Here is a 25,468-nt window from a genome sequence, read left to right as displayed (position 1 = left end):
CTTCATACCTGTAGTTTCTTGAACATGCTTGTGGTCTGGGGCTGGCTCCCCTTCAATTTCCATGAGGTCACGAGCTACTTTTTGGAGTTTTTCTACAGGCACTTGATGTTCAGCCAATTCTTCCTGCAACTGCTGCTTGTCCATAACAAAGGACAAAAGGAAAACACCTGAGTTGAGTCATCAAAGCTGGTTCTGGGAATCTAGAATCTAGGAATCATCTTTATGCAATAATTCTCAGTTTATACACAGCCACAAATATTAGAATAAAGTATTTAGGAGTCAGATCTTGTCCAAGGCCTCCCAACCACTGACTTTCATCTATGCAAGTATTTGCTTCAGGTGGGCACTCTAAGCCCAGCAATACAGTAGCCTGTGTCCTGCCTTACCTTGGTTGTTGCAAGCTGCTTTTGTAGGACCGTAGGATCAGAAGAAACAGTGTCTGAGAGGAGCCTCTCCACATTGGCCTCACAAGCCTGCATCCAGGCCTGCAGGCTGTCAGCGCTGTTCTGGAACTGCTGATACTGGCCTAGTAGCATGTTCAGGTGAGAGCCCAATCGGGTACACTGTGCCCGAGAAAGAAGGGAAAGTGGGCTTAAACAAGGCCAGGCCAAAGGCAGAAGAAATCTCTTAAGCTTAGGCCACAGACAGGCCTAGCTTTGTTATAGGTAGGGCTGGGGGCTACCCACAGATAGGTAGAAACATTTTTTTACTAGTGGGATCATCTCTGTCTGATCTATACTTCTGGGCCCAACATTACTACCTACCTGGGAAGATTTAGTGATTTGTATGACAAGCCACCAAAGAACTATACATCAGGTTGCAGGTAGAGGAAGGGTCTTTATAGGAATAAAAACATTTCTTTCTTTTGGGAAGTTGGAGTTGTTTGCAGAAAGCACAAGACAGGGAAGAAGGATGGATTCTAAATGCTCTGTCTGGGAGTAGACTGTACACTTGGGGTTTCTTCTGTGCTAAGTCTCTCAGGAGCCCACATTTGCTGCTCAGGACACATGTAGGTGATCACCTCCACCTTCACCACTGGAATGAGATGCCTCATCTATTGCCTGGATCTGGTGTTAGCCTGTGGGCCTATGTATTTTATACTTTTGCAGAGTTCATGGAGATATTCTGCCTGTGAGCAGTATGCAAATCAGCTTGCTCACTGTGTCCTGAGGTTTCCAAGCCCCAGAAACCATCCACAGTCATGTGGGCAGGCTGCCAAATGTCACTAACAGTTGTAGGCACCTCTCTCTTACCTTCGAATGGAGAACAGTGTATCTCTCTGTAGCATCCTTCAGCTTGGCTTTCACTAAGGCTCCAGTTGCTGAGGGTTCTCTGACTTCCTCAAAGTTATTTTCTGTGTCTAAGACTTTCTGTCCTGAGATAGTGACAAATCTCAAGTCTCCTTTGTGGGAAATGACATCTTCTGAGAAGCTCCCCTGACGCTTTAGCAGGGCGGGAAGGGCTTCAGGGCTGCTGCTCCCTTTATGCATGTTCTCCAGCTCTTTCTCAGACCGTTCCAGCCAGGTTTCAAATTCTTTATGATCCTGCAGAAACTTCTGCAGCTCATCGCGCAGTGTCTGCACCTGCTTCAGCTCTGCCTCTGACTGGGCCAGGGAAGTCGCATACTGTTCCTTCAGCTCTCCCAGTTTCTCTTGCAGCGTCTGCCGTTCCTCGGGCGTGAGGTTGTGGCCATGCTGGTCCAGGAAGGCCTGAGCTGACTGGGTGGCCAGGATGAAATTTTGTTGCTGAGACAGCAATTCTTGGTGACGGGTCTGGCAAATAACCCCCCCAAACAAAAGACAATCAGTAGGGAAATCACAAAAATTTGGTTATTGTCTACATAGGTAGAGAGAGATCTCAATAGGTCTCTCAATAGATCTCAATAGGTCTCTCTCAGAAATCACTAATCTCTCTCATTCTCTAAGCATTATGTTACACACACAGGCCAAGTGAAATGACATATATATGTATATGTATAAAATGAAAGAGATTTCACGTGTGTTATTATTTCATGTGATTGGAGGCATAATCTGCAATGTAGGCAGATAATATAATATTCTTATTTAAGATGGGGTAGATGAATACCAAAAAGGTATTCTATGCTTTGACTAACATCATATGGATAGTTAAGAGACAAAAGTGTCTATAGCCTGACTCTCTTCACTAAAGCACCCTAAGTCTGAGAGAAAGTACAATTGGCTAACTAATAATTACACACATTGATGGAGGGGGAGACTAAGTTGATAAAACCATGCACATGACAATATAAAATAAATACTGGAGGCTGTGAAATGTGTCACATATCTGTGAAGACAATCCCATTGAAGAAAGAGCTTGGCAAATAAATTCATTAAATAACCAATTTGCCTGCCGGAGACAGTAAACCGTATTTCTGCAGAGTATAGGTAATTTGTATAGTGTTCATGGGCTTAGATGTGGGCCTCTTTCTACTCCAGTGGAATAAGTTCTTTCACACAGTTGTGATTGTTTTTAAAATGTTCAACAGAAAATAGAAGATCAGTCAGTGTTCTCGACTCTTCATACTGTTTATGCAATGACCCAGAAAAGGACTATAGTCCATTTTTCTCCAAAATATTGTTCAGTTTCAGCTTATATCAGTAGTTTCCAGAGTCATCTCAAGAAAGCGGGGTGACAAATTTATTCTGATGACATGGTTTGTAGTTAACGATACTAGAGCTTGTCTGTCCGCCACCCCAGCGTCCCCATTCTCATTCTCCAACCCACCCATGTCAGGGTTTGGACTTTATCTTGAGAGCCATAGGAAACCATTAAGAGTAGTTACTCTAGGATATAACATTGCAAAAAGACCGCTCAGACTGGTAAGAGGACTGGAGGGCAACAGCCCAGGCTAGCAGAAGCCACTAGTGACACAAGTGAAAGCTGACAGTAATCTGAACTACAATAATATCTCCAGGGAGATGAAGAAGTAGGGATGACTCTGAAAGATTAGTAAGCATAGGATATGGTGACTGATTTGACCTGCAAGAGTGAGGGAAGGAAAAGAAAATAGGATGATGTCCAGTTCGGAGAATTAAATGGGAATAAAGGAAGGAGAAAATGTTTGACTGGGGAAGAGGAAATAGTTCCATTTTTCTTTCTTTACTTTTGGAGTTCCATTCTTGAGGTAGAGGTGCAGGTGGTTTCAAGTTGCAAATTAGCAGACAGATTTATACGCTGTTATATATACTGACTAAAGCTCAGATCAGGTGTTTTGGTTGGAGACAAATATATAGTACAAATGTTGTGAACCAAAAAAACTATCCAAGGCCAAGCATATTTTGAACGATGAGAAGATGCCTAGAATATTACCTGGAAGCACATCAGCATTCTAAAAGCTGGTCAGAGGAAAGGAAGAATTACCTGTGATGGTGCTGTGGAAACTAAGGGGGAAAGTACTTTAAGAGGAGTAGTCAACAGTGTCAAAATTCTGGACATCAAGAGAAGATGGGAACTTAGAAGTGCTGGCTGGATTTAGGGGTAAAGACGTCACAGTGACTTGCCCAGGGCAGAAAAGAGGCCCCCCAAAAAGCGAGGGCAAGCTAACATTCTCACCTTTAACTTCTCACACTGCTGGTCCAGTTCCTCTGGAGCATGGTTTGCCCCCATGTGACCATCGGTGGAATCCAAGGCTCCTTTCTGTGGGCAAGCTCCTGCGAGGGGCTCCATCTGTCCACCGGACGATCCCACTGAAGTCACCCAACCCAAGAGAGCATCAATCTTACTCCTGTTCTCTGCCAGTTCCTTTGCAGCGTTACTCTGAAAGGAGCAGAGGGGCCGAGTGAGACGGGCTTAGAGGCTCATCTATTTAGGTTACAGTTTAAGTAAAAGGGGGACATTTTTATGCTGAAAATAAACAGAAATGCAGATGCTCGGTATAAGCAGTCTTTGTATTCATGAAAAAGAAATCTGTTGAAAAATAATCATTTACAATTATCTCTAGATTTTGTCTATGTCTCACTGCTCAAAACAAAACAAATCAAAAAATGAGGGGATCCTCTCTCCCCTCACTTTAAAAGGACTTTAGTAAGAGATGATTTAGGGCTGCCACCAGTGAGGCTTCACAGAACCCTTTTCAGGTACGCCAAGTTGAGCCGGCTCAGCCGGGTAAGGAATAGCACAGTCACCCCCAGTCACCTGGTTGCTTTCCTGATGGGGACACAGACTTAACTCATCTTTTTCTTTGCCAAACAGAGCACTGAGTTCTTAAGCTCACCTCTCAATTTCTACCTTCTGACTCTTCAAGTTAATTTAATTTTGATTAAACAGGTTATGCCAAATGATACATTCACGCATTTCAGAATTCATCTCCAGGTGACTTATTTCTCTGTTCTCTGCCTCTCTTGCTAGTATCTAGGTCAATCTGCCAATGCTAAATAGGGTGCAGAAGAAAGGCCCTGTGAGTTTTCCTCTTCTCACTGGTTTACCCAGTGTTACAGTTCCCATTGTAGCTAGTGGCAGCCTGGGGAGAGTTGTGGCCACTCAGACTCCCCAGATAATTTTTCCTAGTACTCTGGGGTCTGCAGTCTGGATTCATGTTAGAAATATGCCATTTGCTTCTTCCTTCCCCAGGAACTACCCTTCCTCACAAAGTTCTGACATTTTTCAATTAGTCAAGAGTACTTAGTACACAGATAGCAATATTTTTTTTTTAAATAATATGAACTGCTTGCCAACTATTCCTTACTTTAAAGTTCCTTAGGATGTTTCTCATTTAACAAATATTGACTCATAGACCAGCTCTATCTCATGATTCCATGCTCTCTGGAAGACAGTTTCCCCTCATTACCTTTTATTTGTGTAAGTACCAAAATTTTTTTTTTTTTTTTGAAAAATACCAAGTGTCACAGCAGTCTGCTTACCTTTTCCGTCTCCTGCTGTAAGGCTGAGGTCACTACTTCCTCCAGCTCCTTCTGGGCCACCCGAGCCTGTTCCTGGAGAGCCTCATATTGCTCCTTAGCCTGATGGAGCTTTTCCCGAAGAGCTGTCAACTCACCGGGGCTCAGCTTGCTCTGGTTCTCTTCCAGGAACCCTTCAATGTCTTTGACCATACTGGCAAATGAGGCGGCACGATTCTGAATGTCATCCTGCAAACCCTTAACACATGAGAGCAGGGACGGCAGAGTCATCAGTGTCAGTGGGCCTCAAACCTCTAACAGTGTGCAGTGGCTAGGATGATATATCCACCACAGACTCATGTCCCCACCTAGGAATTGCTTAAAATATAGGCCTAAACTAGTGCAAATAATCAAGATATTTAACTTTATGACCTTTCAAATTAAGGAATTTTCTAATATTTAATTTCATAAGCAAACATTTGGTGAACACAAAACAAAGCGTGCCCATAGATATGCAGACTAGCAAACTTTTTACTTTGCAATGAATTATCCTCAAAGTGATCACTGTTCCATAAAGACAATAGGATTCTAGTTGGGTTGAAGACTGGTTTGTTCTTCATACTCTCTTGGTTATCACTCTCTCCCCTTAATGTTGCTTATAGGGCGCAGCATGACATGGGCCCCATGCACTCTCCAGCTTCATCATTCACAAATCTTCCTGTTCTTTGCAGTTCAACTGAGCTCGTTTTCAGTTCTTGAGATGTTGTCCTCAATTCCATTTCTAATTCAAGCTCAATCCCATTTCTAAGTCAAGCCTCTGCCTGGCATATTCGCTTCCTCCTCCCATCCCTTCATGAATTAAACCCTATATATCCTGCACTCCTCAGTTTAAGTGACACTTCTTCAAAGTCATCTTTCCTGACATCCCAGACTAAATCAGGTCTCTCTGTTCCATATTCTCATATACCTTTTCCCTTATACTGTTGTGTTCCTAACACCACAGTTAGTATGTTCATTGTTGTGATTATCTGTCATGTCTGCCCCTCCCACTAGACTGTGAGTTTCATGAGAACAGGGATGATGTCTGTTTACCATTTTGTTGCTAGCACTAAGCTCTGTGTCTGGCACACAGAGAGCTTTTATAAATATTTGTTAAAGGAATGAAAAAGTAGATGAACCCACACTAACCTTTAGGTCGCTTTGGTTCTTCTGCAAATCAGAGAGCCCCTGCTGGGTGACTCTACCTTGGTGGCCCATCAGTGCTCTTTTCGTCTGTCCTATCCAACTGCAGAGATCCTCCAGTTTCTGGTGACAGGTATTTTGTTGTTTTTGCAGGGTCTAATTAAAATGCAAAGGGGCCAAAGATAATTAATAATTCTCATTTTACAAATACAAGGTAACTCCCTGAAATGTAAAACAGGAGGTTTTATTTCAAGGATGGAAAAGTTGGTGGGAGACTAGAACAGGAAAAGGCACAGAAATCATATTCAGAAAGCTCCCCTCATTGGGACAGTCACTGATGTAGGCCTGCATTCCAGATTATACAGTCAGAGGTAATTTCAGGAGTGAATGCTCCCAGGTTTTGGTTGGAAACTCGTGTGCCAGACTGTTGCTATTATCCATAGAAATAGAGAACAGAGAATTCAGATGTCTGAAATCCACTGATAATAGATTCATAGGAGATGACAACAAATTAATGGCTTTGTTCAATTTCTGCCCCTGAATCGGAGGACATGCTACATATTTTGTCAAAATATGAAAAATTAGAAGGATGGGACAGAAGAAAAAAGTCAAGAAACTGGATAATTTATAAGCTAATTGAGCTACTTAATAATTGAGCTGACTTTATAAATCAGATGTCTCACAAATGCATTAGATAGAATGATTACATGCCAGGTATGAGGGGTTTGGCTATTTTGAGAAGGCAAATGGTCAAGAATAGCAGCTGGCTCAGTCCTTCAGAAGTCTGCACTGGTATCAAACAGGAAAAGCAAGGTCCCAGGGGAGAGAGGGAATATGTTTCTGTGCCTGACCCTTTCCCAGCTCTCATTTCCGTTGCGTGACACTGAAGCACCTGACTGAGTGATTGAGCATGATGTGTTCTCCTGACCATCCTTCTAAAATAGTTTTCCACCACTTTCTACCTTCTGATGGCGTTTTAGTCACCTGCACTTACAAACAGGTGCCCACATTGGCCCTTTCTCCCCCTCTTTAGGACAAATAGAAGGGCTCTGGAAGAGAACTCCTAAGAGCTCTTCAGCTGTAAAACAGGATCTTCATGGGTTAGGATGGGTGCAGACTGAATCTGAAAAAAGCAAAGCAAACAAGTTAACACACAGACATACACATGCATTCAGAGCAAATATAGAGAGAAGCAGAGCATTTCTGACAATAACAAGATTAATAAACACTGTGGAATTAATTGACATGCTCAGAGAGAATGTTCACATGTAGTTCTGTCATGTGTTACAGACCAGAGGCCTACCCTGTCTTCAAAGGTGGCTCAGACCAATGCTTTTCCTTTGATTAGCCAAAGGCCACCCCATGCTATATAAATTTCCAAGTGAGGACACTGTAAATCTCAGATTGGGTGGTCAATCCCATTTGTTGAAGGTAATCTAAAACATTTCACTAGTATTTGATTTCAATTTCAATACAGTGAAACAATTAAGCAGTGATAGGTGCACAGGAAACCAACTACAACTTAAGTTCCTTTAAACCTAACTCAAAGGCTCAACAACAATACTTTCCACAATATTTAATAAAGGAGACCCTGAGACATATTTGCTGGTGATAATAACAATTCTAATATCATCTTGCTGAATTCCAAGGAGTTATTCAAACAGCAAAAATGGCACAAAAGCATCATTCTTGGTATTCTAAGACTATATTGTTACCATTAATGCAATTATGCTGAGTTTTAAAGGAAGAGAATTATGATGGAGAATGGCAGGCTGGGTAGATTTTCTTTCTTTTCAAAATGCATCACCCATGCTTCTCCACACTGTCCGTAACTGAATAAGCACTGGGCACAGCAGTGTGAGAAGTGCTAGAAAATAATCATTATTTAAAAGGTTAAATAATCACTAATTAGATATTAAGTATAAATATCAAATATTTATTAAATAATTATTACAAAGTTAATGCAGTTCTGATAAAAATTTCTTTGTCAGCTCTTTAAAGGTCTCCAAGGAATCTCATAGTTTATCATTTGAAAAGCCCCAGAATAAAACTGTCTTTAGAACCATTCTTCCAAAAAGCTCAGAGAACCTAAATGTTCCTCAAGACCCTCAAAAGAATGCTGAGGGAGAAGCAGGAGGAAGACGGGCTAGGGATGCGGTATCATCTGAAAGTTAGTGAGACACAGCGAGGGCAGTCTCCCCACAAAGAACACACCTGCACATGTATACACATGTACACACATTCTCTCACACGCACACATAAAACCAAAACATGGCAGGAAAAACAGCCAGAACAGCTGCCTCTGAGACCAGAACCAAGCTGGCCTGAATGATATGAAATTTCAGATTTGGTAAACGCAGGCTACTGGATCATGACAGGTGGAGTCTGGGCAAAAAACCCAAAGACAGAGGACTTCCCAAAAGACAAATGGAGCCCAACTGCCGGTTCAGTCTGACCTTGACCTGGGCTGCCTGCTCCATTTGTTGAAGGCGGCCCTGCAAGGCATCCATCTGAGCTGCAGTCTGCTCCTCCAGGCCCTGGAAGGACCTCTGCACTTCATTCAGAAGCCTCAGCACCTGTCGATTCTGCTGAGGGGACAAGTCTTGGGCATGCTCAGAGATAAAGAACTGAATATCGAAAGCAAGAGCATCCAGCTGCGATTTCCTTTCAGCCACAGGCAGCTTCAAATCCTAAGGTAAGTAGGGAAAGAAAAAAAAAAAAAGATAGAAATGAAACTTTTAAACCTGTTATGAGAAGCTGTTGGTTCTAATCAGAAAACCAACATAATCAAAAAGGTTAAGTTCCTGTTTTTTTTAATAACTGACACCAATAATTCCTAGGCAAAACCAGCACTAAAGTCTCTCTTGCTTCTGGTCTCTCCAAAGTCCTCATAAATTAGACTACCATTACTTGGCCTTCATTTAAAAATACAGGGCACTTTTGGTTATTTATATTAACAGAATTACACTATTGCTAATCCCAGATATCAGTAAAAGAATTTTTTTTAAAGTCTTAGAAAGTATAACATGAACTGACCTGAGACAAATGTATCTAATTGTATTTTCTTAGGCTCAAATATCTCTTTGCCTTTGTTGAGCAGTCACTGGTAGGCCGAAGTGAGAAAACATTCAACTTATTTGTGGTTTACTACAATTTTATTTTTACACTAATGTTCCTTCTACATTTTTAAACTGTAAAAGATTACAGTTAGACTCTCTTAAATAAAAGGAACATTGCTCCCTTAAAGCAGTAAGAACTGTCTAAACACTAGAATTATCTGCTTTCAGACATTCAAATATGCAATTTTCCCACAAACATTTAGTGATCATCAGCTGTGTTATACCGGATGCAATGAAAACAATTAAGATATCTATGTCTCTATCACTTTGAAACTGAGAGTAATCTACAGCAGAGGGTGGATCAACCAATGGGAGTAGTGGCTGATATTACTCTGGTTCTTATATATTTCAGTTTTTACCTTTCTCTCACCGACTTATTAAAAAAGAATCAATTAGATCAGGGCTTAATAAGAAGAAAGCATCTCTCTTTAGTGTGCTGGCAAACTAAAAGCAATGGGCCAAACGTGCCAGCCACCTGCTTTTGTAAATCAGTTTGTATAGGAACGTGCCACAACCAGTACTTATGTATTATGTCTGCCTTCATGTTTCAGTGGCATTTTGGTGGCTGTGACATAAATGGGCCATTTGCATGACCTGGGAGGTCTAATATATTTACTGGCCCTTTACAGGAAAAAGCTTGCCAGCTCATGCTCCGTATCACTGATCAAAAATTTCTGTGACACAAGTGTGTGGGGGTGTAGGGTTAGATCTTGGGCAAAACAGGAACAAGGAATGAATACCAGACGTTGACTCATAAAGAGGAGTTGACGTTGATAACAATAAGCTACCACTGGGCCTCCCCGGTGGCACAGCGGTTGAGCGCTGGGTTGCGAAGCTGCCCGTGGCCTCATCAGCGCCAGTTTGATCCCCAGCTGCTCCCCGGCCACCGGAGGAGGGTCCCACATGGTGCGCAGACCTCTCCTGCCGCCCGCTGCTCCCCTCAGCAGTGTACTTCAGTCTGCCTGCTCTGCCCCCCGCTCTGGCTCTGGTGAATTCTCTCACCCTCCCGTGCTTCTGACTGTACCCAGTGCATGTATAAACAAAACAAACAAACAAACAAACAAACAAATAAATAAATCTTAAAAAAAAAATAAGCTACCATAGACTCTCAGAAATTAGCTGAATGGAGAAATAATCATAATCACTGAAGAGCTGGGGGTAAGATAAGCTACGAGACTGAACATAGCAGACTTTATTTCTGAAAGGGAAAACCAAACTTTCTCTGAAAAATACAGAGATACTGATTTACCTAGCAGGAAAATAAAAGTGATACAACTCAAAGGACAAACAAGACATGCTTGAGAACAGGTGCCATTTACCTCATGCTGTTGGAGACAGAGCTTCAGGCTACTGGTGTCTGTCTCACTGTCATAGTCCTTGCTGTTCAGAGTTAGGTGGGTACTGTCAACCCAGGCTCTCAGCTCTTGAAGTCTGCCTTCTAGTTGTTTGTGCTCATTTAACACACTCACCTAGAAATAATTAGCAAATTAGACTGTAAAAATCTCCAAGCCTGCCCCGACTTTGTGAACCCTTTGTGAATAAAAACAAGAAGCCACCTTTTTTGCATCCATAGCATTCTGGAGGTGAAGGAGTCTAGAACTCCAGGTGTCACTCACAGAGCTGAGGGACTTTTGGAGATTCTTGGCATCTTTCTCTAGAGCCTTAAGTAGCTGAGCAGGGACTTCTTGAGGCTGGCTGATGATAATCTGATTCACACACTCCAATTCCTGACTCACCACAGAGGACAGATCCTTTAACTCTTTGTCTAACATCTGAGGAAGTAAAGTGGAGTCACAAAATCAAGACTAGAAACCTCACTCTAGGGATCAGCTGTGAACACATTCGCCTCTCAACTCTTGGGGATATGGGCTTCAGGGCTCATAGCATGTTCTATACACGTTTATTAGTTTGTTGGGTTCTCACAATCACTAATTCTTTTTTAAAAAATAATTTATTTTATATAATTCTTACATCATTTTTCATCTTTGCACAATGTATGCATTTTCATTTTGGTTATATTCCCCATACAATTGCACCCCTCCCCTTATTTTGACTCTAGTTCTTCCTCTCCCCGCCCCTTCCTAAACCACCCCCCCCTCCATAGTGTGTCTCTGGTTTATAGTTGCTTGTTGATTTTGATTATTACTTTGCACTGACAATCACTAATTCTTGATGTAGGCAGAGTAGATATTATTACTGTGGATTTACATTGCATGAAAATGTGAAAGCCCTCCTCCCTCTCCAAAGTCACCCAGCTGGTAAGCAGTAGTCAGGACTTCTGACTCAAAGCGGCTCTTCCTCCACTATGGCTGCCTGTACAGGATCATCATTGTGTCTTATATAACTTTACAAGAAATAAGTCAATCAAAGGATGACATACTTCCACTCCAAATTCTAATTGAGCAGAACCAAAGAGCACAAGGAGTTTCCCAAACCAGCCCTCCCACTCAGCAACTCTACAACATTCTGATCCTCAGCGGGGAAGTCAGACCCAAGCTGTGGAAAAGGAAAAGCTTGGTAGCTCTGCAAGGCAGGTTCATCTCTGCCCCTTTCGTCATCCTCCGAGGTTGGGCTGAGGACTGGGAAGCCTCTACAATCTCTGTCCTCATTGTGAGTCCAATTCTGTGACGACTCTTCATCTCCAGTTCCAGTGAAGAGCTACTCTTCCTCCTTCTTGAGGCTAATTCTACATCCTTCTGTGTCCATCAGTCATCACTTTCTCTCTCCCCTAACTTCAAGTTCTCCTTGTCTATTTGGAGGTTCTTTTTTCCTCAGGACCAGAAGTCACTCAAAATATTCCTCTTTCAGTTCATCTCCTCTAGCTGTGTCCTACCTCTTTCTTGACTGTGGTCAAGGAAAAGCTTCTGGAAAGAAAAATCTACACTAATTATCCCTACCTTCCAGCCTCATTTATTCTCATTGCAACCTAGCTTATAGACTACCACTCCATTAAAACTGTTCTTGTCAGGGTCACCAGCACCTCTGAGGTGTTAAGTCCCCTTCTAGTCCTCATTGTACACAGTGATCTACTATAGTTCAGGTGCTGGCTGACCAGTGCTCTTTTCCATCTCTTCTCTCCTGGTTTCTATGAGAAATTGATGTTTTAACAAAGATCTCCAATTGTACTTTTTAATCTATTTTTTGTCCTTTAAGTGGTGGTGCTTTCTTCCCAAGTAATCTCTATTTCCTTCCAGCTGATGGGCCTAGCAGAAGTCTCTGGGAACCTACCTTGGCCTGGCAGAGCAGATCCTGTAGCTTGGCCAGGTTTAGCTCCACAGGTTGAATCTGCTTGGTTCTCATCTCAATGTCTCGTAATAGAGAGAGATAGGACACCAACTTTTCGTCATGTTCTAGACAGAGTCGCCGGTTAAATACATTCTGCGAAGTCAAAAGAAAACTAATTCAGTTCTTATATTCTCCTTTAAGTTTGCTTTTTAAAGCAGGAAGGGTCTTATTGATAGAGAAGTAGAAAGAAGCAATTTTTACTATACATATGCTAGAATTAAATAAAACATGTTATTTTATCTACGTTATCTCAAATCAAGACAAAAAAGTGATCTTATTAATTTCCAAAGGGAGCAGAAGCTAATAACTACCAACCTACAAGCATCATCTTAGCAAAGTTTCCCAAAGCTATTCTAATTTTAGGTAGCGCCACCCCAATATTTTGGGTCAGTCTCTAACTTATAACTCTTGCAAATTTGAGAAAGACATTCAGACCCGTTGCCTAATTTCTTTATAACTATCCTACACAGATGATAATAAGCTTAGTTATACCTTCAAGAAGCATCTAGTGTCACAAAATGTATTTATGAATACAATTATACATATGTAAACTCATCCTCTAGTCAGGAATTTTAGCATTAAACTAGTTAGAACACATACAAGAAAACTCACTTTAGTTGCTCTGAAGGGCTCTGGGGTTGCACCTTCATTTCCTTTTCCCACAGGTACAGTCGGGGAGGGCATCTGCTCACTGTCAGGGCTTTCTCTGAGCATTTCCTGTGGCGTCTTCTTGTCGGTCTTCAGTGCAGGACATGTTAGGAGCACTGTCTTTTCTTCACTGGTCTCTGGAATAGTGGGACTAAGGGTGGCATCCTGTTGTCCTATACTCTCTTTTTGAGACATATCTTTAAGCTGTTTCTCTGGAAGAAGGGACAGCAAAACTCTGGGATCCCCCTGAGTCACTATGCCTTCAAAGGACCCTGCTTCTGTACCTGTAGCTAGAGGGTCTGTGCCTTCTAGAAATTCCTCTCCAGTTATTTCCTGAGTGATTTCTACTTCAGATTTGAAAGTTCCACCAAGCTCGTGATCCTTTTTGTTCTCCTGATAATGAAGGTCTTTTCGATCTGAGAATTCTGGATAATTGGTTTCTTTCGGGTCTACTCTAGAAAATGTAATTTCTTCCTGTAATTTAAGAGCTCTCGTTGAGTCGGGAGATACTTCTTGGTATTTTTTTTCTTTATACTCATTAGATGAGACAATCAGATCTTTGGTATCCTTAGTTTTAAAAGTAACACCAAAATCTTGACAATAGTTGGTCTCCTGTCTGGTGGTCCCTTGGAAAGACTTGTCTGTTATGGAAATTCCAGATGTGTCGGCAACTTGGGGTTTTCCAAATGATTCCTGGTAGAGCAATCCTTCAGATCTGGAGAGCACAGAAGAGAATGGCTCACTCTGAGCCCCAGAAGTAATTCCTTGAGATAAATTTTCTTCTGGTTTTAAAGTCAAACAGAGGCTTAAATCTTTAACTTCTCCTTCATTGGCCTCATTGGACCTAAAGAATGTTAAGGCATCTTGATTTCTTATAGAAATCCCTTCAGGCATCATTTGAGAAGAAGAGTCTTCTGTTTTACAAGTAACAGAAAATCCCAGCTCTCTCTCAGCTTCTTTCCCTTTTTCAGTTACGATTATTTCCATGGGTTGACTCTTCATATTGGAATCATTGTCACCTCTAGTTTCCTGATTCAGCTTTTCCTCTGAAAGAACAGTAGGTTTGCCTGTTTTGATACTTTCCTTTACAACCATCTCCCTCTTCTTTCTCTTTCTTTTCTCCTTGGTACTCACTGGCTTCTGCATCAACTGCTCACTCAGCAATTTGCTGGGGGTGTCACAATTTGATTGTTGTACTTCTGAAATAATATCTCCTCGTTTTTCCCTTACTTCTTTAGAATCTAGACCTGACATGGACTGTTTTGTATGAGAAATAATTTCTGTTTGTGCCACTACTTCATTTATGTTTTTTCCCATGTTACTACTAGCGACTGCTTCAGGTGTAAACTCTTGGGCCGCTGAGTGAGGCAGCGTCAATGAAACATGGCCCAGCGGTTTTCCTTTAAGGTCACTAGGAATTATGACACTGACAGATTCTCTAGCCTCTGGATCCTTGCCCTCCAATTCCGTTAACAATATTCCCCTGCTCTTTTTCGCCCGCTCGTCACTGGAAATTCTTGCTTTACCCTTTTCTTGTGCAGATTGACTTTCCATTTGAAATAACTTCTTTCTTTCACCTTCACTGCAGTTCATTTCAGCAGTCCGATTACAAGTAGTTACCATTTCTTTTTCTAGAAATTCCTTCTTTAATCCACGTACTTCAATTTCATCTTGCATTTTAATCTGAGTCCTGTGATCACAGAGTTCTGAAGTGTCCACTTGGATCATGGCTGCCAGTTCAGGGCTGATAAATTGCTTCTCAATTGCTTCCTTTAAAGTGACTCTCTGATTGCTAAATATGTCAACAATTCCTCCATTTAAGACCTGATGAGATGCAATAGTTCTGACCATGTTTTCATCCACTAATTTCTGTTTCAGAGCTAATGCCAATGTCAGTTTATTTCCTGTAGTAGTATCAATGATTCCACCAGTATTTGCCTGGGCTTCCAGAATCTTCAGCATAGAGGCAAAGTCTACTTTTCCCAGCTGAGTTGCCTGAGCCAACGTAAGTACTTTGTCACTCACTTCATCTTTAATGTCTGAGAAGGGAATTACTTCTAGGTACCTCCGTCCAGATTCAATATCAATCTTACATTTCTTTACTAATTCTGAAAAGGGAACAATTCTGTAATTCTCAGGGTCTACAACCTCATGCATCATTCCTGAAGACAATACTGCTTTATTAGCTAGCAGTCCTTCTTTTTTGGCTTCTGCCAAGGTCAATTTCTGGCCAGAAAGGAGATCCACAAAGTTGCCGGTCAGGGCCTGAATTTCCTGGATTTCTGTTTTTAAGTCTGGGGTAACTAGATCTAATTTTATAGCTTCAGGGAGAGAAATCGTTTCTTTTGTTTCAGGATGTAAAAACTGATGCAGGTTTAAGTTCTCAACTTTTTTGAGTTCTTTGGCTAAATCTTCATCAATAATACCATGTTTAAAGGCATTATCAACAGAAAGTCTCATCCCAGATATATGGTGAATGATACCTCCATCTACCACCTGCTTCGCCAACAACTGAATGGCCTCCTTTCTTGCCAAAAGTCCTCTGTCAATGGACTGTACAACTGTTAAAGGGGTTTTGCTCTCAGAGTCCACAATTCCAGTTGTTTCCATTTGTAAGCTAATTAACCTCTCCCTAACTATTTTTTCAGCATCTCTGCCTTTGGAAGCTTTCTCCAGATTTATAAGCTCTGTCTGGTCAGCACTATCTACCAAGCCAAGATTTGAGGCCAAAGTTACTGAAACCTTTTTGCCTCGTTTCAGGTCAACAATTCCACCAGTCACGACCTGCCCCTCTAAAATTCTGGTGGCTGTTTGTGTGTCTATAAGTCCAGCTGTAACTGCTTCCTTCACAGAGCAGAGGGTGTGGGTCCGGGGGTCTAAGATCCCACTGATAGCTTTGTCTGTCATGAGGACATTATGCAGTAATTTCTCATCCATCAAACCTTCATTGATGACTTCTTCAGTTGTCAAAAACTCTCGGGTCTGAGAGTCAAAGAAACCTCGAAACATGTTCAGCTTTGCCATAAGCTTCACAGCAGTGTGACTGGGCACAACACCTTGGGCTACTGCTTCATTTAGTAACAGCTTTTGACCTGTTTGTTCATGAAAGATGCCGCCATCGAGTAATTGTGCAGATAATAAGTTTAAGGAGGCTTCTTCAAGCAATTGTGAAGGATGATCATGTGACAGGGAAGTTTCATTCCCATCAGCCTCTCTGTCCATCTCTCCTGACATCACCACACCGCCGCCTGCAATGTTAAGTCCTTCTCCTCTTTGCTTATGCTCATCTCTATCTGGAAATGCTTTATTCAAGGCCGTCTTTTTGTCCAGAGAATGAGTATCTGTACCATTCTCATTCTTTAGTTCTGATTCCAGATCTTGCGTTTTCGCTACCTGAAATTGTGAAGTTGTGCTTTGGGGTTTTATAAGAAGTCTTTCAGTTTCACCTGGAATACATTCGATGTCAAGCATTCGTTCTTGCTCTTTCTGACACAAAGTCTTTCTGAGAGTCTGCCATTCTTCCCTTGGTGTTTCAACAGAAAAAGAATCTTTGTCCACCACCATGGTCCTATCTTCCACTTTCTCAGGAGGTATCATAAGGAGAAATTCTCTGCTGATATCTTCTCTGGCAGATACATCTGTTTGGTCGTCCTTTTTGACACCAAACAATTGCCTTTTTAACTCTGATTTGACTTTACTTTTCAACTTCAAAGTATCGACATTTGGGTTTCTCACTTTTTGTTCCTCAACAAATAGGCCCCTTTCAGGGTTTTCTATAGAGGGGGCTTCTGTTTCGATAAAAACCTTTGAGCCTTTTGCTTCATTGCAGCTTGCTTCATCAGGGTACTCGGTGTTCTGAGAAGAAAACTGGAGCTCACACAGCCTTGCAGTCGGCTCATCACAGAAAGACTCTGTCATTTTCACATCCATTGGTTCATGTAATTCCCCAGGAGTTTCTAGCTTTTGGTGCCTAATTCCAAGTACTTCTGGAGGACTTGCTTGACATTCACCTATTGCCATTAGGGTCTCTATCAGCTTGTCGTCTAGCAGCAGCAGCCTTTGTCCATTCTGCACATTAATACAGCTGTGAGTCATGAGTTCAAAAAAAAGCTTATCACGACGACTTGTTAAGCCCTCTGCTTGGCCCTTGCCACCTGGCAGACCTGCCGTTGCAGGACTAATGTTCAATTTGCTTCGTTCTGAAGAGCCTGCTAATTGCATGTGGGGCATCACATCAGGTATGCAAATTGATTTTAATTTATTGGCAAGATCTCTGTCTAAGATGCCATTTTTTATTGCTTCTTTCCAGGACTGAATCTCTGTGGTTGCCGGTAGAAACAGAGCCTTGATATGCTGTCGGCCACTAAGGATTTTACAAGCTAGTTCAGAAGACACAATACCTTGCTCCAGGGCATCTGTAATTGGTCGGATCTCTCCAGATTCTGGCCATAGAAACCCCATGAATGACCAAAGGGACTCCAGAATCACAAGGGCAATCTTAGGAGCTACCAGATCTTTGCTTACTGCTTCATCTAGTGTCAGTCTATGCCCAGTGACGGGGTCTATGATGCCTCCTGTCTGAAGCTGCCTTATGAGAATAGCACAGGCCATATCTTGGTCAATCAAATTATGTCTCACAGCCTCATCCACTGTAAGTCTGTGTCCTGTTCTTGGATCTACTATGCCACCAGCAAAAAGCTGAGCTTCCAGCAGCCGGACAGTGACCTGCCTATCTATTAGCCCTTCCTGAACTGCACGGAAAATGTTAACCTTCCGGCCTGATTTCAGGCTTACCATTCCCCCTGCCAGTTGCTTGACAGGCAACAATTTCAGCCCTGATTCTTGGTGCACAATGCATCTATGCATCAGATCCAGCAAACTGACTTTCTCAGCTGTGTTGGGATCGATTAAATTCTTGGAAGATCTCAGATGAGACTCAAACACTGAATGAAACTGGGCGGAAATGAGGCCTTGCTGGAAAGCCTCCTCGAGGTTAACATAGTTCTCATTAGAGGGGAGACTAAAACCTCCAGTTGCCACGTGAGCTTCTAAGATCTTCAGTCCAACTCTCTCACTGATTATTTTCTTTTCAATTGCTTCCACCACAGAAAGAGGACCTTTGTTCTCAGTATGCCTGAATATTAAGGACAGGGCATCCTGTAGCTCTCGGAGCTGTTGGTACATCTGGGGATTAATGAGGTTTCTAGCTAGGCCCTCCTCCAAAGAGAGCTTTTCTGTGGTCTCAGGAGCAATGAGGCCAGATATGATAACCTGGGATTCCAGGAGCACAAGGCCTGTATCTTGGTCAATGAGGCCCTTTTGCATGGCTCTGAAGATGGGAAATATCTCCACTGTGCCTAGGTCAATCACCCCAGCAACTGCTCTGCAACCCTAAAAGAAAAAAAAAAAAAAAAAAGAAAAAAAAATCAGAGAAGCAGAGCTGTTGAAAGGAGTCAAAAAACTATAGTTTATAAAATTCTGACCATAGAAGAACCCAGCCTGGAAGGAGAGCCCACATGTAGCAGACATTCTGAAGCCTGGCAGTATTAATGCTAAAAAAGAATTTTTCTAAACTACAGGATGTTTAACATGGCCAGAAGTTCACCGATTACTTGAGGGATGGTCGCATTAAGCACACCTGAGGTGATAAGCTCTATAAAGTAGCAAGCAGTGAAAGTGAGAGGAAAGCTCTTTCTAAGACTAATTTACCGCAAAGGTTCTTATAGACACATACCAGTTCCCCAAAAGTGAGAATTCAACCCCATGTGGCAACTTCTCAGTGCTGCAACTCATACAGAAGACCTTCCAAGTAGCACTTCCCTGCTGACGAGTGCAGCAGGACAGGTCCACAGGATTAGAAGAGAGTTTAAGGTGTCAATAGCCACATGACAGTTGTACACCCCAGTAAATGAGCCTGTGAAGAGTACTCAAGCAGCTGCTTAGCAACTGGGGCAATCATTCTTAGTGGTCAGTGCTGAAGTCTCCCAAGGATGAGTTAAATTACTCCTGGGAGTTGGAAGTTGCAAGTCAATGAAGGAACAGACTGTGGTCTCTTGCTCTGGACCCACCAACTAAATTTTCTTTGGGGTGAGACCAGTAGAACCACCATGATTATAGCTACCACTTGTGGAAGACTTAATTATTTACTGAGGACTTGATATATTCACTGAGCACTGATATTCAATCCCCAACAATCCCATGACAGCAATTATTTTCATTTAAGTTGCATGTAGGAAAATGAGGCACAAGAGAGGTGAGGTAATTTGTCCAGGATTTCGAGGGAGGTCTAGCTCTAAAACTGGTGCTACTGTCCTGCCTCCCAGTCAGAGCTGGAAGAGCCTGAAGGACAAGTATAGTAGAGTTGTTTCTTTTCAGGAGTTAGGCTCTCAGGTCAGTGAATAAGGCTAAGCTTTAGGTTGCCAAAACTACTTTTGCAAAAAATAAAAAAATCCTAAAACAGCTCCTAAAGAATTCCCATTTTGAAGCCTCTACTCACACAATGAAGTATTCAGAAGTTAATGACCCAGGAGCTCTAGCACTCAGCACACTGCATCACTGGTGTTACTCTCCAACTTTCTAGCTGTTCTTGTTCCCCTTCATAATCTTCACCTTCTACGGATGGTTTTATCCATCCCTCTGGTGGGTATCACTTTCTGACTTCTACTTAACTCTTTACCTTATCCAAGGGGGATCTTGTTGAAATAACTGCCAATCACTTTCCTGCCTCCTAAATAATGCATTTCATTTCTACTTCAGGAAGAAGTATGCTCTATACCAACAGGCTAAGAACAGACACTTTGCCCATGCAGTATCTAGGAACAGAACCAGCAGTTCCATAAACAGACATTTGATGAGTAAGTGGATTACCATTAAGGAAACCCTGAAAGTCATTAACTGATTTCTCCCCCAGATTTTAGAAACATGCACTGAGGAGTCTGAGCCTGTAGCACGCTGCGCATGGGAGACGCAGAGTGGGTGGCAGTGAGGCCCGACTTTGGCTCATACCTCATCTCAGTGTGTGCTCAGACTGTGGAATAGCTGATAGAACTCTTCACACTATTTAAAATACATTTGGTATTCTCCACCTTCCCCCCAAGTTTGCTTACAGATCTAGGATGGAGAGTTTAGCTGGTAAAATGTAAACATGTATGTTATGAGAATCCACAAGCTGTCTATTCTATCGAGATTGAAGGAAGAATCACTGGCCTCTGACTCTCAGATAGCTCAAAAATTCCTCTTTCAAAATCCATGCAGAGACTATTCAGAAGCAGAAAATATGAGCAAGGAAAAGATTCTCTGGGGAACGCAATGTCTTCTGTCAGATTCATAGTCTCAGAAATGCTGATACTCAGGTAAGGGTTGGGATCTAGCCAAAGAGGAAACACTACATTGTTCCTTCTGACACCTCTAAATTGAGGACAGACAGGAAGCTGGGAAGTAATCCAGACAAATCCATTTCAGTTCCATCAAACATGAGCTGTCTGACCTAAACAAACAGAGACAGAGGGAGAGGAGGAGAGAAAACATAAAAGGCGTCTACTTACCGGAGTCGCGGGCACGCCTCGGCAGATAAGAGACAGAGCCTTATGGAGCAGCTCAGCCGCATCGCACACACAGTGTAAGCTTGGTGTTAGCGTCCAGCATGCGACTTTGTTTTTTTGCAAAAAAGAACCCCAAACAGGTCGTCCTCTTTTCCCTTTGTGCATTTGTGCTTAAACTCCAAAGGGTTAGTGAAACTTGTAAGCAAGGATGTCAGTTAATCAGAACAATACTTCACATGAAACACACAAACGGTACAGGGACACATCATGCTCAATGGAGTGTGCTCGGCAGCTCTTTCTGTCTTTCTTTTTCTCCCCCTTTATAACCTTTCAAAACGAGAACTGGATGTTCTCAGCAAGCAATTGTTAAAACTTTTCACATACTCCCTTATATGGTGAAGCAACAGGCCATTAGCAGTGGGTTACCTTACAGAGACTGCTAAACCAGCACGTTCTTTTGCAAGTCAACTTGCAAGTGAATCTTTGCTGGCTCTGTATTGCAGTTGTTACAACTCTGGTTCTGTATTGCGGTTGTTACAACTCTAGTTCCTGCTGCACAAAGGTCATATCCAGGACCAGAGTCAACCTGTACTTCATCTGAGCATCATTTTGAGAATCATCTTGACCAAATTCGATTACCACGTGAGCTTAAGTTTGGTCTGTTCCACATAAGATGGCCACTGCTTCACAACATAGGAAATAAGCAGGCAAACACAGATATATCCCGGAGACACATGGATATGATATGGTACGTTTACACACACACACACACACACACACGTATCTAGGAAGAACTTAGAACAACCAGCAGGAACTTGAACAACTTCCAAATGGTCAGGAGATGAACACAGGTGGGAACTAGTACAGACACCACGTGATGGGGTGACCATGGGTGAGGGGAGCCAGCGTCTTAGTCAGTACAGCTAATCCACCAGTGTGCTTTGAAAATGAACATTTCTCTCTCTCTTTTTTTAGTAGATATGGAAAAAAAAGTATGGGGAGAAAAGGTTCATGCTTTTTCGTCCCAATATTCAGAAATCTTGGCTATCAACTTTTGAGTGACAATGCCAGAGAGGAGTAATCTTACTGCCCTGAGGCCAGAAATAACATAGAATTTATGTTCTTCTTGACTGCTGTCACAAAAGGCTGATGACCCAAGCAACGGACCAGGTCTGTGGGGCTAGCTGTACATGCCTTCTAGGGCTTTTCACTGACCAACACATCGTGGGACCCCGGTAAAGAAACACAAGACAAATGGTTGCTAAGGTGAAGTTAAAAATTAAGTCATACTGGTCATGGAAAGCTAGTGATCGTGACTCTCAATCAGCAAAGCTGCTTTCATACCATTTGAAAGTGCCCTCCCAACACTTGGAGAGAAAAACTAAAAGTACCTTTTGTTCTGTCTGTTGAGCTAACTGGCTCTGAAGTTGCTGAAGCTGGTTTGCTGAGCCATCACAAAGGCCATGATAAGTTTTATTCAGGGCATTCAATTGTTCAACTATCTGTTCCTTCTCTTTTTCGGAGAGCCTGAAAGACGAAGCATTAACGTTCTTAAAGACAAAAGCATCTCTGAACTTTTGACTCAAAATCATGACTTCTCCACCTTGCCTGGTGGATTCTTCTTTGTCATTGTGAACTCACTCTGGCATCTAGCTCAGAGTCCCACTGTCTAGCTCACATCAAGTCACGTGATGTCAATGTTACCGACTGTCTCATGCTCTATGCTTATAGTACTGTAACCTTCTCAATACAAATCCCCTCAGCTCCACGTTGGCCCCACCCACACATGGCAAACTTGTACCTGCTATCATCTAAAATTTTAAACTTCAAGAATGCACTATTTGGTTGCAACTTCTGATGCTAACCCTGCCTTTCCCATTTCCTTTCTTTACTCTTACACATATTCTCTTTTTGAAATGAAATATTCTAAACAGGCAAAAAAGAATAAACTCCCATTTATCCATTACCCATCTGTCCAGTTTTAACCAAATTTTAGTAACTTGCCAGATTTGCTCAGGATCCTCTTTTTAGAAATGTGTATTTGTGACCAGTCCCATTCTTCTCTCTCTCCCTAGAAGTAATCGCCATCTTGAATCCTTGCAACTTCCCTTTCTCAACCCACATGATGTTTTGAGAATGAGGCCTACCACTCATATTTTAACAACCCACCTTCTTCCCGAGCTTCTCCAGGGTCCATCCTCTCAACCATTTACTTATTAGTCTGGCCTCCTTGCATCCTTTCCTCATTAACCTGACAAAACTCCAGCCCCAGGTGACTCACCCCACTGGATGGCTCTGCTCCCACGTGTGGGTTGCTAAGTCCAGCCATGATGAGAGGAAGGGGAGGGGAGGGAATCCCACAGACACTAGGAAAAACTCAACTGTTTCCTAACATCCACTGCACTTTGACACTTCCTTGCAATTATTATGGCAACTGCCAGGCAATCCTTTTGTACCCACCTTAGCATCACTCTAACTGTCAAAAATCACTCTGCCTATTTCAAAAAAAGAAAATATAATCCATAAGACACTAATTCTCTCACTCTCTGGCTTCAATCCTAGAATAAATACCTTCCCCTCAGGCCTCAGAGGAAAAGCAGCCCCAAATCCTGTTTAGGGCTGTACTTTCGACCTACCGATAAATGGAATTTATCCTTTCCTACCTCCCTGGGGACACCTTTTCCTGGTACTACAATCTTGTTCTCCCTTTTGGTTCTTGAGAGTCAGTCTAAAAACAGTTAAGTCACCCTGAACTTTTCAGAAAACAAAACTCTTTCTTGATCATATATCCTACTGATTATTTCCTATACTATTTCTTCCCTTTCCTCTGGCCAAATTTCTGGAAAGAGTGGTCTAACCTCACCTCATGTACTCCCCCTCATAGTAAATCAGACATCATTTCCCAACTTTTCGCCAGGGTAACCTGAAACTTACAACTTGCCAAATCTGACAGATACTTCTCAGTCTTAATCCTTTCTTGACTTCTGACATTTCCTTCTTTGTGAATGCTGTTCTCTCTTGGCTTCTGAGATTTCCATCATAATTTTCATTTTACTTCCCTAGAGCTTCCTTTACATGCTGAGAAGCACTGAGAAGCCCTTGTAAGCTGATCCACTCTTAGGACGTCTACTATGCTGGTGATTCACAATTCCATCACTCTAAATTTCTCTCGTTAATGCTAAATTCATGTCTGCAGCTGCCCATTGGGCATTTTTACATTTTACCATGTCAGGCAAGAGTTCACCTATGAAGCAATTCCCATTACATACTAGGGATTTCCCTTCTGACGTCCTATGGGTTCTTCCCACTTACAGTGTCTAAAATGGAAGCTGGCATCTTCTACCTCAATCCACTACTCCTGCACTCCTTTTCTTGGTTAGTGCTTTAACACAGGGCCATTGACCTTTACCAGAAACCTGGGAGTTATAGCTGATTATATTTTTTCCTGCCAAACCTTGTAATGTCATCATCTTAGTATCTTTTGGTTCTTCTATCCCTTGTTATTTCTCACCCATATTATCAGAATAGTTTCTTAACTGGTCTCTCAGCCTCCACTCTTACCCCTGTCAACATATTCTCTGTGAAACATTTCTAGAAACCTGTTCATGTTAAAATCCTTCCCAATAGCCAATAAGGTAAAATGTCAACTCTTCTGCACTAACCATAAGGATCTTTATAACCTAACTCTTGCTGCCCTGAAACGTCTGCCTCACTTCTTGCCACAACCCTAAACTTTAGCCAGGTACATCATATCCCCTGATGTGGTTCAATTTCTCATTCAGTACTCACTTATGACCATGCTTGGCCAAGAAGATCTGTGAGGTTTTAATAGCCTCAGAGACTTGTTCTTTCTTTGTTGTCAGCTCCTCTGCCAGAACCTAAATAATAGAAATTTTTTAAAAAAGCTTCAGAATCCAAGAAATAAAATATTTGAAATAAATTTTTAAAAAATCCTACAGAAAACCCTATCTTAGGCCATGATAGTATTACCAGTGAACCACATAAAACTCGTTTAAAAAAGAAAAGTACAAATAAGATGACTTAAGTTTAAGATTCAGAAGTTAACCTTTATGGAGATAAGAACTACATGGCCCATATGTGACCTGTATTATTTCACCTACACAGTCATGTATTATTCTATCCAGAAAGAGACAGCTGGACCATCTACTCACCTGCTGATCTGAAATAGCTTTCTCAATGTCTGTTGATTCTTTGGTCTGGGATGAGGTAGCTTTGCTTTGGGTATTCCTTGCTAGGGTAGAAACCCAGCCCAAAAGTTCTTTAACCTTCTCCATATGCTCCTGTTTTTCCTCTTCTACCACTTTCTAGAATAGGAAATAGAAAATCAATAAACTGGGTGATGTCTTATTAGACTGGCCTATTTTCAGATTTCTTAAAATAGATGTGCGACAGGGGCCTCCCCGGTGGCGCAGCAGTTGAGCACTGGGTTGCGAAGCTGCCCGCAGCCTCGCAGTGCCAGTTCAATCCCCGGCTGCTCCCCGGCCACCAGAGGAGGGCCTCACATGGCGCGCAGACCTCTCCTGCCGCCCGCTGCTCCCCTCAGCAGTGTACTTCGGTCCTTCTGCCTGCTCTGCTCCCTGCTCTGGCTCTGGTGAATTCTCTCACCCTCCCGCACTTCTGACTGTGCCCAGTGCTTCTATAAATAAATAAATAAATCTTAAAAAAAAAAAAAAAAAAAAGACGTGTGACAGATGCCTACATCAGTAGGCAGATAACATAATCCCAACACAAATGTAATAATATACCCAGCCTATGGCATTGCTCACAGGTGCCTAACCATATGATATTAATAGCTAAACTCATTATATCGAAGTTA

At 42.1% G+C, this 25,468-nt stretch overlaps 1 protein-coding gene across 1 annotated transcript in view; it reads right to left on the bottom strand.

Annotated features, from left to right (window-relative positions):
- Positions 1–25,468, bottom strand: part of MACF1 (microtubule actin crosslinking factor 1) — a gene marked incomplete at both ends in the record, with an annotated part of 211,499 nt that overhangs the window by 96,923 nt on the left and 89,108 nt on the right. The window contains 14 exons of the mRNA XM_084243390.1: positions 9–132; positions 387–563; positions 1,254–1,772; positions 3,574–3,777; positions 4,881–5,114; positions 6,045–6,194; positions 8,495–8,728; positions 10,477–10,626; positions 10,714–10,929; positions 12,386–12,535; positions 13,055–18,481; positions 22,023–22,158; positions 24,421–24,509; positions 24,804–24,956. Coding sequence (XP_084099516.1) covers positions 9–132; positions 387–563; positions 1,254–1,772; positions 3,574–3,777; positions 4,881–5,114; positions 6,045–6,194; positions 8,495–8,728; positions 10,477–10,626; positions 10,714–10,929; positions 12,386–12,535; positions 13,055–18,481; positions 22,023–22,158; positions 24,421–24,509; positions 24,804–24,956 — 7,963 coding nt within the window. The remainder of the gene's footprint in view (positions 1–8; positions 133–386; positions 564–1,253; positions 1,773–3,573; positions 3,778–4,880; positions 5,115–6,044; positions 6,195–8,494; positions 8,729–10,476; positions 10,627–10,713; positions 10,930–12,385; positions 12,536–13,054; positions 18,482–22,022; positions 22,159–24,420; positions 24,510–24,803; positions 24,957–25,468) is intronic.

Source organism: Talpa europaea, assembly GCF_964194135.1.
Source record: "Talpa europaea genome assembly, chromosome: 9".
NCBI lineage: Eukaryota > Metazoa > Chordata > Mammalia > Eulipotyphla > Talpidae > Talpa > Talpa europaea.
Note: the sequence above shows the minus strand (reverse complement) of the source record. Positions and strands in the feature narration are given on the sequence as shown.